Source organism: Vollenhovia emeryi, unplaced genomic scaffold, assembly GCF_000949405.1.
Source record: "Vollenhovia emeryi isolate VEMERY1.0 unplaced genomic scaffold, V.emery_V1.0 DF939135.1, whole genome shotgun sequence".
Taxonomy (NCBI): domain Eukaryota; kingdom Metazoa; phylum Arthropoda; class Insecta; order Hymenoptera; family Formicidae; genus Vollenhovia; species Vollenhovia emeryi.
Genome location: NW_011967231.1, coordinates 2,613,299 through 2,628,647, shown reverse-complemented (window position 1 = coordinate 2,628,647; position 15,349 = coordinate 2,613,299). Strand labels below are relative to the sequence as shown.

Genomic DNA, 15,349 nt, shown 5'->3' with positions numbered 1-15,349 from the left:
AGGCGTCACGGCGGAAGTTAACGCGATCCGCCGTTTCCGCGGTACGAACATCTCTCCACCAGTTTGTCCGCCAGGCGTTGCTTATAAAATTATCACAGTATCGTTCACACTTATTGTACTTGTGTACACGCGTTCCCAGAATGCGGAGGGTGCTGGTTTGCATGAAGCAGTAGGCGCACAAAAATTGTACAACGCTCCTTCATGCGCGCCGCGAACGGTGTAAGCGGGTTTAAACAACGAGAAACGTTGAGTGATATCGATTTCATAACGTTACGCGAATGGTCCCGCTTCATCGCGGAGTTAAATAAATACTTAGACGAGACAAGAATTTGAACGAGGATCTACGAGATACTTAAGATGTCTAAAAGTGCGGCTCTTGAGCTGCATTTTAATTTTTCAGACGCTTCCCCAGTTCGCTTCTGGAACTTGTAGAATATCCTATCGTACAGGATATTTCCAAATTGCATACACAATATCTTTCTCTTCGAGATACATAATGACAGCGGTATTATGCACATGTACCGACATATTTGAAATATATATATATTCGAGGTATATACGTGCTTCATTTTCCCTGCCTTTTCCGATTGATTTCACCGCGCGCGCGCGGATCGAGATAATTTCGCCCAGTATTCCCTCGCCGAGACGATACTGAACGAGCTACATTTAAAGTTGCGCTTTTCAGACATTGTCGTTACGGTCGATGGTATCTTCTACGTCCTCCATCCTCGCTTTCGTTGCTGCCCGAAACTTCAAGCCGCGAGCCACCGCCGAACTGACGACGACGTATAAATATAAATTGCTTCATAAAATTTCGCTTTCATGGCGATTGGACTTAAAAAGATTCACGCAATACGGGCTGCCGCGCAGTCCACTCGACCGCGTCAAAGAATCGTTCGAGTCTTTCAATGCCCGCGCATTTGGTGTACCGGCTGTCGCATCCGGATGACAGCCCCGAGGAACACGCTATGAAAGTACGAATGCACCTTTCGCGATCAGAAACGATATTCTTTTTTTACTGTTCCGTAAGACCTCTGCTTCGTCTATTTCACGTAGCCCTTCTGCTTCAGCAGCGCGTCCAGTGTTTCCTGATTGTAGTAGACGACGAAGTCCGTGGGTTCGACGCCCTCGAAGACGGCGTACACCGACGGCTTCAGATTGTAGAAGAAGAGCGGCTGGCCCCTCTTGGCGAAGTCCTTCGTCAGGATCTCGATGACCGTGGCGGCCGTGTAGTCCGCACCGTAGATGTGCGAACAGTCGATCACTACGGGCGTCGCGACGCTCTCGGCGCGTCGGCTGTACTTGTTCACCAGATTGCGGACGTAGTCCACCGACGGGAAGATCAAGCAACGATCCGGCGTCAGCATCAGATATTCGACACCGTGATCAGTCTGTCGAACACACAAAAAAATAAGAATTATCGAAATCTCGATACAGAGAGAGAGAGAGAAAGAGAGCACAGAAGATCTAAAAAGAATTCGCTTTTATGTCACCAATTCTAAGCTTTTTCCAGATACAAAAAGAATATTTTTTATACCGTAGCTACAGAAATCTGAAAGGAATCCTTTTGGAGTACATTTTGAACACAGACTGCATTAATTCATAAAGAATTTGTAAAAAGTGAACTCTTTTTTTATTTATAACAGTCACTCGTGCTATTTGGGACGATATCACTAAAGTTCGCGGAGACTACGAGCTTGGTTCAAGAATGGGATGAAAAATTGGCGAGGCGAAGCGGTCGCGCGCGAATAAAGGATCGATCTCGTATTTTAAGCAAATCAATAATTACCTTGAGCTTCTCCACGGATATTTTCGGCCTTGCGGCGTGGTAGAGGATGAAAAGAATATTTATCCCGACTCCGCAGAGGATTCCGATCTCCAATTGCAGCACCAAACACGCGATAAACGTGCCCAGCCCCGGGATCAGGTCCGATTCTGCGAGAAAGAGGGACAGTTAATTTCGTGGCGTGCGGCAAATTTATCTGCTACTTGCGAGAAGCGCGAGCTCTTACTTTTCGTCCTCCACATCGGCCTCACCACTTTGACTTCGACCATGAAGATAACCGCGGCGATAATGATCGCCGCCAGTGAGGCGCGTGGAATAAAACTGAAGTACGGGGTGAGGAATAGCAGAGCTAAAATTACGAGCACACCTGAAACACACAATTATTGCAATAAAAATACAGCTTTGCCTGACCCTGACACAGTTTTCTTCATTATTATTTTATGCAACGAAAGACTCGCTTCTCGCGCGATTCTATATTGCCGAAGGAATTCAGCAACGGCGCAGGGAATCCTTGCAGGATATAATTGCCCGGTCTTTCCTCGCTCTCGACTTTGCGCCCAAGTCCGGCGAGGGATGGACGGATGCGATTGGTTTGCGGAAACCGCAAGCGGAACTCACCGGTATAAATGCCGCCGAACGGCGTCCTGACACCGGAAGCGTTGTTCACCGCGCTCCTGCTAAGAGACCCCGAGCCCGGGAAAGCTTGCACGAAGGAATTTCCGATGTTCGACATACCGATCGCTATCAGCTCCTGTGTGGCGTCCACCGTTTTCCCGTTGGCTGTAAAAATGCAATAAATTCCGTAAAGAGCCGTTCTAAACGTATAAGAAGCTCCCCCCCCCCCAGGCAATTTGATCGCATTGAGAGGATTGATCGCGCAACAGTCGATCCTGCGGGACAAAAGTGGGTCGGTTTTTAATGCGGAATTATGCGACGGGACACGGTGCCGCTTTTTGAGTTGCTCACCGAAGGCCTTGCAGACAGCGATGTCCTCCATTAGAGAGATGAGCGGTATTACGACGATGCCGCTGCCCAGATTACCGAGCATCTCGATAAACGTGACCGTCGCATTGTCATCCTTGACGAATCCGAACGGTGGAAGTTGTACAGTGGGCATACCACCCGGTATATAGCCTGGAATAAGAAATTTTACTCCCCTACTTCTAGACCGCCCGGATATTTTATTAACGCAATTTCCCTCCCAACGGTATACGATAAAGATCAATTTTATCTAATGTTTTATTTCGCTGTAATCAATAAATAATTAACGATCCGAGATTTTTACGGATTGCTGGCGCAGCACTGGATGAAAGTTTGCATCCGTTTACGTTACAACGTGACGCGCCGATGCGTTTTCAGGCAAGTTTATTCTACAGTCGCGCAAGTTCTGATTTCAACAAAGAGATTTTGATTCACATACCAATCAATCTGACGGGCGAGTTCTCCTGAAAATGCCAGCCCAGTAAACCGCAAATTACAACGAGGAGTGCGTTTCGCGAGGTGCCGATCAGCCAGATGATTTTGTTCACGACGCGATGTTTCGCAGTGTGGAGCTCCTCCTTTTTCGGGCCGATTTTGCACGAGGCTAGTAACTGCAAACATATATACGAAAGCATCGCTTTATTTCAATTGTAATAATATTAATATTAAATCACTGTAATACTTAATTGTTTCCCGTTAATACTTCGATCGCTCTTCCTCTAAAAGTTATCGCGGGTATTTATTTAGGATTATACGAAGCTATAATTTATTTTCGTTCGCTTTAAAGGAAATCTCCGCGCATTAAATTTATATTCTGCGCGAGATTTAAATCGCTTGATTAAATTTAAATATTAATGTCGCGTTGCGAGAGGATTTTCATAATTTCTCGCAATACATTTCTCATAATGCTGTATTGAATAATTACCCTGAGAATTAGCAGCAACGCTATGCAGGATGCTCCGAGGGCGGCGTCCCAGGCGGACGTCTGGTGTATCAGCCCACCGATACTCTGCCACATCTCGATAAATTGAGAGCCCTTGGCAGGAATACCGAGGATGTCTTTGACTTGCGACGTGACAATTATCAAGGCGACCGCCGATGTGAAACCGGAGCTTACCGGTCCGGACACGAAATCTATTAGAAATCCTAGAAAGAAGAGAAACAATGAAATGTTATCTCAGTTTCTCCATTCATTCCACATTCGTCGCGCGATAAAGATGGAATTTTGAAATCAAATACGACATTTTAATATTAAACAGAACGAGAAAACCTGATTTATTTCATTTGCAAACGTTAAGGAAGTTCGATTAACGCGCTCCTCGATATTCTTATTATTAAATTTCATTTTCCATAGTCATTTATTGCAGAGCTAAGTTAAGTTAAAACCTTTTAATGTTCACTTTGATCACATAATTAATCCATTCCGTTCGTTTCATGCAATTTTAAATACAACGACGGTTTCTTTTAAATACCGCGGTGTTTTATCATTTCACATTAATTTAATCTTGATAAATTATTGAAGATCACTTACCGAGACCGAATACACCCATTATTAACTCCACGATTCCAGCCATAAAGCACAATAGAATCGCGTGCGGCACCGGAGCGTCCAAATGAGACACTGTTTGATAAGTCAACAAAGATATTATGGCAGTGGGTCCCATGGGTATGTCCTTGCAGGATCCAAAAATTACATAGATAAAACAACCCAAGAAACTGCCATATAAACCGTACTGAAACGCAAAAATAATGTACACATGAATAAAAATATAGGAACATCAGTTTCTCCTTAGAAAAAAAGTCGAGGATAGTCATAGTCACTTTGCAATTTTCAACATCGAATTTCGCGAGCATTAAACTAAAGTTTTATAAAAGTAAACCTTTAATTAGTTTAAAAGGCACAGCTATTATTTATTTCCGTATCTCTTGAGGATTGGTTTACCTAGAAGGAATCTCCATGTTCTTCTTTCGAGAGTTGTTTCAATTTTATTCGTGCTTCTTTTTATTAATTAAATTAAATGAAAAAGCATTTAGTCAAACGTGTACTGCACTAACGCAATCTCGGTGGGTTACGTAAATCGTTGTGCGACCGATAAAAGTCTCGTTCGTTTATGTACCTGCGGCGGTAAACCGGCGACGTTCGAGTACGCCAACGATTGAGGAATGACGGTGAGGCCCACGGTGATCCCGGCTACCAAATCTCCGAGCGCATCTTGACCGTTGTACCTTGGCAGCCAGTTCAAGACCGGCAGCCTCTTGTAAAGGGTCTTCTTCGTGCATATAGCCCTGGCACGCCGCCTCGCATGCTGAAACGTCGACTTCAGAAGACTCTCCTTTTGCTTGACCTCGTCATCCCCCGGCTCTTCGATCACTATTCGTACATGACAAATCATTTCCCAATGAGAATACAACAGCCTAAAAACTTACGAATTAACTAATCATTCGCGTAAACAATTAATTAGTTTTATTATGCAATGTATAAATTTAAATCTATTTATATTTTTAAATATGTACAAACTGGTAAAAAGTTATATATATAAAGTCACATCGTTTCGACCTCTTTATCCATATGTCATATCTGGAATTATTACGAGTAAAAATTTGCTGCCACAGATTCATGAACTCATACTGTTTCGGCATAAATTAATTTGTTCGGTCAACAATAGGTACTTTTCTCTCCTTTGTAGCACAAACTTATGTACATACTAAAAGTTCCTTTCTTTGTATTGCGGTTTGTACCGTTGAACTTTGTTTCCAGATTGTACTTGAAAAGGACCCGATAAAGAGGTCGAAACGTTGCGACTTAAATATATATCATCAAAAGTGCTTTCATCTTAAATCATTGCGACGACTAGATGCAAGATGTTTTCCATTCCTTCCCGATCGTCATTTCGATCGTACAATTTTTTAAGTTTAGAGCAAATAAGAACTGGAGAAAAAGAACCAGCTGGCCAAACTTCATCGTGACCATACTTTTAACACGGGGATTCGCGTCTGTCGCACCAGACCACTCGCGGTGCACCACGTTAGCCCATAAATAATTTCGTGTACGCGAAAACGCAACGGTGACAAGCACGGTAACAAGGACGGAGTACTCTCGTACAGACAGCGCGACACTTGAATTTATTATCTCGGTGAATAAAGGCACGGGAAGAAAAAGGAGAGAAAATACACCGTATATACACGCGCTGGAGTGTGTTTCCAAAAGCATTTCAAAAGGCCGATTTTTCGTTTGTCCGCGTCAAGGAAGGAGAACCAGTTTGATGCAAGATGAAATCATTGGAGACCTTAAGGGACGTTGTCGTAATCTTACACGCGTTAACGTCATCAGACATTATCAGGCTTGATAAGCAGTTTTGATGATGTAGTAACTCCGTAAAATATACGATAATTTTCCGACCAATCGTTTTATTATTTTTACGAGCGCGATGCACAACCTGGTCAATGCAACAGATAGATTTTGTGATACTATTTTTTTATTTAAAAAAAACACAATGTTCTAATAGAAACTTCGATAACATGCTGTTGGTTTTCATTTGTGCATATCTTAAATTCGTACATAAATGTATGTGACGTTTAAAAATTTTGATTTCATTATTTGGAATGAATATAAACGTTTTGCGAAATTATTACAAGTAAACAATTTTTTGCAGCAAACACACTTCATCATGTGTACTTGTTTACAATATGTGTACAACATGTGTATATACTTCTAAGTGTGCTTTTGAATTATTGATAAATTATTGAATTTTAGAGTAATAACATATGCATAATTGTGTTCAACGTCGTGCATTCAAAAATATTATAATCTTTTACAATAGTTATTTTTAAATTGATTGGATATGTTATTACTATCTATTATAGTTACATCATGTTTGCAATATAAATGTTTGCTGAAAGTTTCACTTGTGCTCATGATTCTCTTGCATATGTTACATTTAATTGTAGTTATTTTAGTCCACGTGTTTCTTGCCACGATTCCGTGTCTGTAAGTCTTACAAAGAAAAATTGTAAGTGTTCATTTTTCTCAGTGTACATAACAATTTGTCTTTATCTTTTCTATTTCCTAAAGTTGATTATTTGTAATACTTTTATCAGACCACTCACCAAAATCAACTGTTATCGCTTCCGTTTATTTCAAAATTATTAGTTATCAATGAAATTTTATCAAAGCTCGTTTTTTATCAACGACTATTAAACACGATGCAATTGAGGCAAGAGTTCTTATCGCCGCTGAATAAATTGGGACCGTGGCAGCGTGAAGCCGAAGTTTCGTAACGCGAAGATCGATATCAATAAATTTACATGAAAATGTAATCAGATCAGAAAGTGTTTAGGTATCGTCGTTCTTGTTATATATTGTTATGTAAAGTAGAGTTAAAAATTCCGAAATCTTCTGTATTTGATAATTTAAAGTAGGTATAACCGCGGCCGCATCTCATTACTTTGCGTTCCAAGATGACGTAACTAACAACAGGACGAACAATTCAAATTATCTCCGTCAGATTGAGCTTAGATTCGAGTCTTCATATCATTATTAGCTACATGAGGGACATAAAGTATAAAACTACACGCGAGATTTCGGTCGATTTCGTAACGCGAAGTCGCTGTTAGATACTTGTCAGAACAATCGTGGAATTTTACAATAAGTACTCACTTTTGAGGCATCCTCGTCGCGTGCGTGAAGTAAATTATGTTTTGAAATGCGACAACGAGAATAAAAGGAATATGTTTATGCTAACGTTACCTTTCTGCGGATCCGCTCGGGAGAAAATGTTTCGTATATAATTATATTATGTATAAAATATATCCACGTATTTTATTCGCACGCGGATTCGCTCCGCGTGCGGCTCGGCGTAAAATACGATTTCGCTTCAACCATTTGCGCTATCGTTTAGAACTTACAGATGAAATCTGAGGAGCCCTGTATGTCGCGATGGTTCCCATGCGAATTGTGGAGAGATTGAAACGAATGAATGAGATCCACATTGTTAGTGGATCCGCTTAAGCCGTGATTTACGTAGCCCTCCAAGCCTTGCCTGCTGTCCACCGTGCTATTAGTATCTTTCATCCTGAAAGCGTGAAATATCAATTAATACAAGGTCCATCAATAACAAACGATCGAAGCTTTCCAGTTGTAAACGTTATTGGAGGTAAAATGATCTAACACAAAATAATCCGCACGGCCAGGATTTTGTCTTCTTTGCAAAAAGATAAAAAAAGGGGGGTGTAAAATGAGATGCAAATAAACAGAGAGGAGAATAATTTCGTAAGAGGAGAAACATTCGCGTTTCGCAGAATTAAAAATATCCCGAGTTTTCGATTAATCGTAACATGTGACAATCGCGATACAGTCGTCGTTAGTTAAAACGATTGGAGACGATATTCACGAGTGGAAGACGATCAGTCTATTAAACTTGGCCGTGAACCAAGTGCTAATTGCAGTCAAGGCGATATTGTCACGAGGATGCCTTTAACCCACCCCGTCTCGTCCATTACGGGAAAAATACATTATGAAAATATTACTATATCGTAAATAAGATGATTAGATTAGACGTGATCCGTCGCCTCGACATTCGCGGTGAGGCAAATTCTGTCACGATAGTCGCGCAACCGGAGAGATCCGCTTGCCGCAAATAAACGTAAGCGACGACCGTGTTTCTATCCGGACACAGAAAGAGAATCGAGTTAACCGAAAGCAAATTGTACAATTAATACTTAATTCAGCGACAAAGTGCAAATATTAATTTAGCAACTAATTTTAATTCGATGATTAATGCGCTTGAAATTTTATGCAATTCTTACACTGAGAGAAAAATCTTTGAAAATTTATTCGCGGCTTATAATGTTTATTTCAGCGAAATAAACGACACAAATAAATTTTCAAAAACTTTTTTCTCAGCGTAATATTCCTGATTTTCCTTCAGCGTCTTCATGTAATTAAAATACATAAAGAATGTTGTATTAAAGATGTTTTTGAAGACTATTACAATATTAATTCCGTTATAGCGACAAATATTTTTGCCGGAGTCTGCTGAAGTAACTCGACGTTTTCGGAAGTGTTGCCGGCCCTCCCTCGCTAAAAGCGTCGCTTAAGCGCATATCGCAGCCCCCAAATGCACCGCCGACTGCGTTACGTGAGCGCGCGGTTATCGTAACAACCAGTGTCTCTATTTTATGTAAGACGGCCTGGTTTCATAACTTTTAAATCTTGTACCCCGGACGTGGCGGGTCGATATTGCCTCGCGGCCGACGAGCGGTTTTGCGCGCCGCGCGTTCGCGCGCGTGGACCCTTCGGGAATACCGCGCGTGTTTCGCCTTTATTGAAAATTAAAGCGAAAACTTTTGTTCATTAATTTTAAAGCCGCGGGGAAATTACAATTCCGCGATTTACGGGCGTTTAATTTGGCGAGATACTCGACGCGGATCTCCCCGAAACGTTTGCGGCTTACGGCTTCGAGGTGCCCGACTCCCATTATGAGTTTAATTTAGATCCTGTTTAGAGAAGATCTCTTTTTCCCTGACAATGCGCAATGCCCGCGATAGCACGGGAGATAATCCGCGTGAGTCCCCACTCCAGATATGTTTTGATATTAAAGCCGCCCGCATTGCGTAAGAACGCGACGCGTAGGTACAAGTTTGCTTTAATCATTGCAATTGGACAACAATGAAATAATCAGCTGATTAATTTTATTGACACACTTCCCTGCTTGGCTCGAAATCGATGATTCTATTACGAATTTCCGTTTTTATTTTTGCACGTATGCTTCATTTCATCAATATTCACTTGATTGTAATAAAATCTAAAATTTAATTTCAGTTTTTTTGCCGAACACTTCTTTTTATACACAATTTATATATGCATTACGTATTAGACATCATTTACCGTTAATCAAATAATACTGTTTGATATACGGCGAAAATAGCGTGCAATATAATACAAAATGTAGAGTAACACTTCATTTAGAGGAGACATGACTTTTATAAAGATAATCTTGACGTCTACAATTAATCAAGAATTAATGAAACTTTGTGCACATTTAGGATCCAAGTTTCGTGTGCATTTAAATTTCTTTCCAAGAGTATCTCTATCTTTTTCGTTTTCAGTTGTGCGAATAACAAAGTCGCGATGAAGATGACGAAGCTTTTAAGGAAAATCCAAAGCATTAAGAATTGCATAAAATTTAAAATACAAATCTCTTTATAAATAAATCGGCGTGTGAATTTTTTAGATTTTTTTACAAGGTTAGTTTATAAGAGCGTCTATAACAAGTTCAAGGTATTTGTAACGGGAGACTCGATATTGCACACCAATTGTCAAATTAGATGACACACGCATGCAAACTTATTCTATTGATTAATAAACTTATGATTAATACATAAAGAATGTCGCATTAAAGATATTTTTAACGATTTGAAAACTACATATAACTTGGTTTTCTTGCAAAGTTAAAAGTTGTGGATTCACAGGAATCGTGTATCTCATTGAAACTTACGTAAATGGGACAACGAAAACTTCACAGAACATAGACTTCTTGTCATATCTCAAGTACATTAGTCAAGTGCTTTGCTGTTTAAATTACACGATAAAGCTTTTAAACTGTGACATAAAAGGGACGTTGAAAATTATAAACTTTATAGAGATCAAGAATCAACCGATAAGAAAAATCTAAAAGAATTCACGCGTTGACGTTACTTATAAAAGAGCTTAAATTTTTAATGCAATTCCTAACATTTTCTACTCTACTTAATAAATTTCACAAAAGTGGAAGAAAGTTGCGCTTCTTTTTATCACAGTGTTAAGTCGAGAACTTTCTTTATCACTCGCGATTTTATTACGACGAATTAAGGCTTATCGCCTTAAGGCGACGTTCGTTCGAGGAGATAGGTGTCTCCGAACGTACGTGTCCGAATCTAAACTGAAATAAAACATGTCGTCTTATAGCGTGCGACGTGCCGACGAACACGGCGTTTGATCTTCGATAGAGCCGGCGTAATTCACTGTTAGAAGTCGCAATTACTACAAGTGGGTTCGATTGACTGGCGTCACTTCGTCTGATTGTTTCGCCAATACCGCGACGCTTGCAAATGAAAGTAAAATGACAAACAAAACGGGAAACGTCCGTTCCGCCGAGTGTGCCAGCGACGAGTACGCGTGCGTTTCTCTCGTGATACAATTAAAATTTTTCGTCTCGCCCACAGCTTTTTATTGCACGGCGAAAAATCGCGAGAAAAGTGACGATCTGTTCGAATATCGTAAACATTGAGCAATGCACCAGATAATCCTGCAATTTCCTCAAGCGCTGATCGTACGCACAGTTCGCCTGAGATTTATGAGTCACGCATAATACGCTTACATGCTTTAATAAACGTCAGCAGTCTTAAGAGGAAATAAATGTAAAAATATCACCTTGTACGCTGAATCATCTAAATTCTACTGTAAATGGGATAACGAAATAAAAGAATGGCACGTGCAATTTAAGTGGTCTTGAGTTAAAGATGTTATTTCCAGCGGGATGTGCAACAGTATCTAATGTGATAATATCGTAATAAGAAATAAAAAGACCGAGCGTGCAAAGGAGACTATTTTATTAATATATCTATATTTTTCAAGCGACTTTCCTCTATGCGATTATTTCCAAGTTGTTTTACAAGCTAATGAAATTAGAGAATATTTTATCGGTTGCTTTAGTTCCTAAATTGTGAAACTTGTAAAAAGTACGAAAGATTCGTCACTCCGGGCCAATCTATTTTCTGGAGAATAAATCGTATTCCAAAATGCTTCGAGCGTTTCGCGAGCTAACGTTTGATACCTCGCAGTTCTCCAAGATAAAAACTATGACGTTCGTAAGAGATATTTGAAGCGTATGCAGTTTTTTTTGCGTAAAACCGCAGAGAGATGTTACGAGCGCATAATTGTTTCACTTGCGCATTCGTCACGTGCGTCCCACGCGACCGAAAGATGATCAATGATTTCGATCGTTGCCGACGCGAGCTGAGAAGAAAAAAGAAGAAGAAAAAAAACGAAATGTCGTGCATCAAGACTAGTTCTTTATCACATTAAAGATTCATTTATCATCAAGTTGTCACATTATTAATAATTTAGAATTTAATCGCGAAGGACATCTGTGCAAAAATTCAATGTCTATAACTTACAGCCGCAGTAATTATATATATATATATATATATCTGTGTCGGAGAGCACAATTGGCAGAGAAATTATATCGCTTAAAGTAGATAAAGCGGTTTTTCTCGCTCCGAGCGTTACTAGTCTTACGAGTTTTTTTTTCTAGCTCAATGCCGATGTTATCGGTTTTTGAAAGAAAAACTTGTGCAATAATACATTTTCGTTCGGCTTCTTCGATATTTTAAATGACACTTTACTTCGCGTGTATGCGTGCGTGCGTGCCGTGTTTTTCACGCGCATAATCTGTATGGATTATACTATCGCGAATATATCAATAAGTATCACAAAGTCTGTGTGCGCGTTGTACACACGCCCGTGCGCGATGACAAGTGCAATTCAGTGCATAAACTTGGAATCACGTGCCCGAAGCTTGTTTTATAAAACGTGCAACGGCGACCGGCACGACGGCTTCCCGAATGGCATATCCTCGTAGATCTCGTTGCATTAATGGGCATCAGCCGCCGGGTCGGCTCGGTTACAAACGAAAAGATCATCAATTGATAAGCGCGCGACGCGAAACGTGCCGGGCCGCTCTTATCACTCTGACAACGACGAGCTCACCTCGCGCCAAGGTCTGGTCGTAGCCGAACTGGAGTACGTAATTACGCCTAATTATACGCGGGACGCGAAAACTCATTGTCAGACAAACCGCAGGCGGATGGATTAATCTCAGATTGCGCAAATCGATGGGGGGGAATTGATTGTTATCGTGCGCGCGGAGGCGAAGACACACGCGAGTTCTCGGTATTCTTCTTTATCGAGAGCGAGATCGCGAGAAACTATAGTCTATAATATAATCGTCTGGAAATACTCGATCCCAGACGAAGATTTCCCGCCGGGGAAGAACGGCCGAGCGTTCGCAAACAGATGGATAATTGCCGGTGAGGCCTGTCGAAGAAATTTACTCCGGGCCATCGAACGGTGATGCGAACGGGACGCGGCGCGTTGCTACGAGCTTGGGAAGTGGAATTAGTCGGAGATTAGGCGGCCGCCTACCAGCGCATTTTAATTTAATAAACTGGCCTTTCTGCCCCGTAATCTCCACATCAGTTATTGCAATCTGATGGCTAATCTAATCGAACGCTAAACGAGATGCTATCGAAGGATGAATGCGCTTCTCCCTCTTTTTTTTTTCGTTTCGCGAATAAATCTGCACTTCGCCGGTGACCACGTACGCGTACGGAATATTGTTTCTTTTTTCACGGGAAAATGTCGTGTTCGCGTAACATTGCGAAATTTTGCGTTACGTAAAGTTGCGAAATTATGTGGAATTGGCAGCATTTGTATTTAGCTTATCAGCGTTATCGGTGTTATGTCCAGTCAACAGTATAGTTGACATTATATCGATATTTAACAAGCCATCGATGCATTGTTATTTTACGTTATTTTTCAGTTAAATTTCATCAAACAAGTCGCACATTTTCTATGTATTTTTAGAGATTTTATAATAAAAATACATAATTGTCATTTATGATTTGATAAAAAATTATTTTACACGCGACTTGTGCAAATTTAACTGATCTGAAAGAAAAAAAGCATTAAATATAAAACGTGAGGATGTGGTACGCGCATCCATATAAGTTTTATAGATTTAAACAATCGGCGAATTAAATTGAAGGCAGTCGAAGTTTAAAAAGTGAAATGTGGAATACAGTAGTTACTCTTAAGGATGGCAGATAACAATTGAGTTAACAAACTGTGACTGCCTCTAATTTAATTCGACAATCGCTTGAATCCAAACTGATACGGACCAAATCCTCACTCTCGTGCTCTCTTGGCTTTCCGACTGCAAACATTTATGGCCGGTTGTCCCAACCTCTTGGTAAGTTAACTAATAGTCAAATCATTTGCTTTTCCTTCAAATTAGACGAAGGCAGGCATGTAATTTAACTATTAGTTAGCCTACCAAGCCTGAATTAATTTAGTTTTTAACAAAATATCACAAACATATTTGACTTCGATTTGTAAATCATTTTAATATTTTTAAGCTGCAAAGTTTGAATTCTCAGCACATTGACCACCAAGATACTTAATTGAAAAAGAAAGACTGTGAATTTACTGATAAATTATGACGTCTGTCGATATTTACGGAAGAGTTTTTATTTAAATGCACCTGGATAATCCTGGAAACAGAGTAAAAAGGGATTTAATGAAGATTACACTCACTTAGCTGTTTACTAAGTAATCGGCTTAAAGAAGATCCGTTTTCGTCCGGTTCTCAGTGACTATCTCCTGAAGCAGAAGAAGAGCCACAGAACGGTAGAGAGCGCGTTGCCTCGAGAAATTTCACGTTTCAATTTCGAAAATTCTCCTCTCTGCTACTTCGAAGCATCACAGTCGCGCGGATCAAGCCCCGTTAAGACCTTCGCCGGCATTTGTCAGAAAAAGCCTCGGACTTGCTTCTTCCGGTCTGAAAATCTGCCGGTTCTCCAGCTGCGGGTTCTCCAGCGGCTGATTCGCTAGCCGTTGAAAAGGAACGTCGGTGCGAGACGCGAAAAATGAGGAAACCGCTTTCGAAATATATTATCTACGTCGAGTGATGTATGTACGTGGGTAAGTATTTATGTACGTCGCAGGTATATAAGATTTCGGACCGGTTTTCACGGCGCAATGGTGAAACTGAGTTCGCGGCGACGCGCGACCGGCCATTTAAACGCATCGCGCGGGGCGAGCTCCCTCTCTCTCCTCGGCGACCACAGCCTCCCCCGCGACGACGACGTCGTGGAGAACGCTGCTGATCGTCATCACGTGGTGACTCGATCCCGGCCGGGAATTCGATTCGATCACGCGCTATCGGTGGTAATGCCCTCCGCGCCGCGAGAATTTTCTAGCAACATATAAACCGTGCCACGTGCTCGCGTGTGAGTATACCAGTTAGAAATCTTCCGATCGCCCCGTTAAATCTTGCCGGGAGAGACCGGGGTGATCCATCATCGTGTCCGCTGGCGAGGGGCGCGTTGGGCGAATAGACCGCGGCGATGTTTATATCGACACGATGAAGCAACGGGCGGATTCGCGGGGGGAAATTAATGGCCGACGCTTGTAATTAAAAATACCGCGGCAGAACAAATCCCGGAGAAGATGGATACCTGCAAGTCTTTACTTCCGGCACCCTGTAGCAAGCGACGCGCGCCCTCGAGTCTTGTTGTTACGCAAAGTGCTGACGCTGCAGTCGCACTTGCCTCACTTGCGGAGAAGAGACGCTAGAATTTTAGTACTATGGTATTTTCATATTTGAATGTCAGTCAGAGCCAACTATTAATTGAGCATTAATAATGAAAGCGATTATCGCTTTCCCGGCTTTTATCAAATTCATCCGACTTGAATAAGTAAGTACATTCATATTTTCTGCGATATTCTCTCTCTCTCTCTCTCTCTCTCTCTCTCTCTCTCTC

At 41.2% G+C, this 15,349-nt stretch overlaps 1 protein-coding gene across 4 annotated transcripts in view; it reads right to left on the bottom strand.

The window, feature by feature from the left end:
- Positions 1-362: 362 nt before the first annotated feature.
- LOC105567742 (sodium-independent sulfate anion transporter) overlaps positions 363-15,349 on the bottom strand; it is a 28,676-nt gene continuing 13,689 nt past the window's right edge. Inside the window, exons 1-11 of one of the 4 annotated variants that reach the window (XM_012022849.1) lie at positions 14,121-15,323; positions 7,673-7,839; positions 4,885-5,138; positions 4,299-4,500; positions 3,693-3,913; positions 3,207-3,378; positions 2,753-2,920; positions 2,405-2,566; positions 2,013-2,153; positions 1,790-1,935; positions 363-1,391 (exon numbers count right to left, since the gene is read on the bottom strand). In XM_012022849.1, the coding sequence (XP_011878239.1) occupies positions 1,044-1,391; positions 1,790-1,935; positions 2,013-2,153; positions 2,405-2,566; positions 2,753-2,920; positions 3,207-3,378; positions 3,693-3,913; positions 4,299-4,500; positions 4,885-5,138; positions 7,673-7,838 (1,980 nt within the window). In that variant the 5' untranslated portion in view covers position 7,839; positions 14,121-15,323 and the 3' untranslated portion in view covers positions 363-1,043. Of the gene's footprint in view, positions 1,392-1,789; positions 1,936-2,012; positions 2,154-2,404; positions 2,567-2,752; positions 2,921-3,206; positions 3,379-3,692; positions 3,914-4,298; positions 4,501-4,884; positions 5,139-7,672; positions 7,840-10,263; positions 10,818-11,043; positions 11,472-14,120; positions 15,324-15,349 lie in introns of those variants that run through there. The other 3 variants (XM_012022851.1, XM_012022848.1, XM_012022850.1) reach the window with 3 other exon arrangements.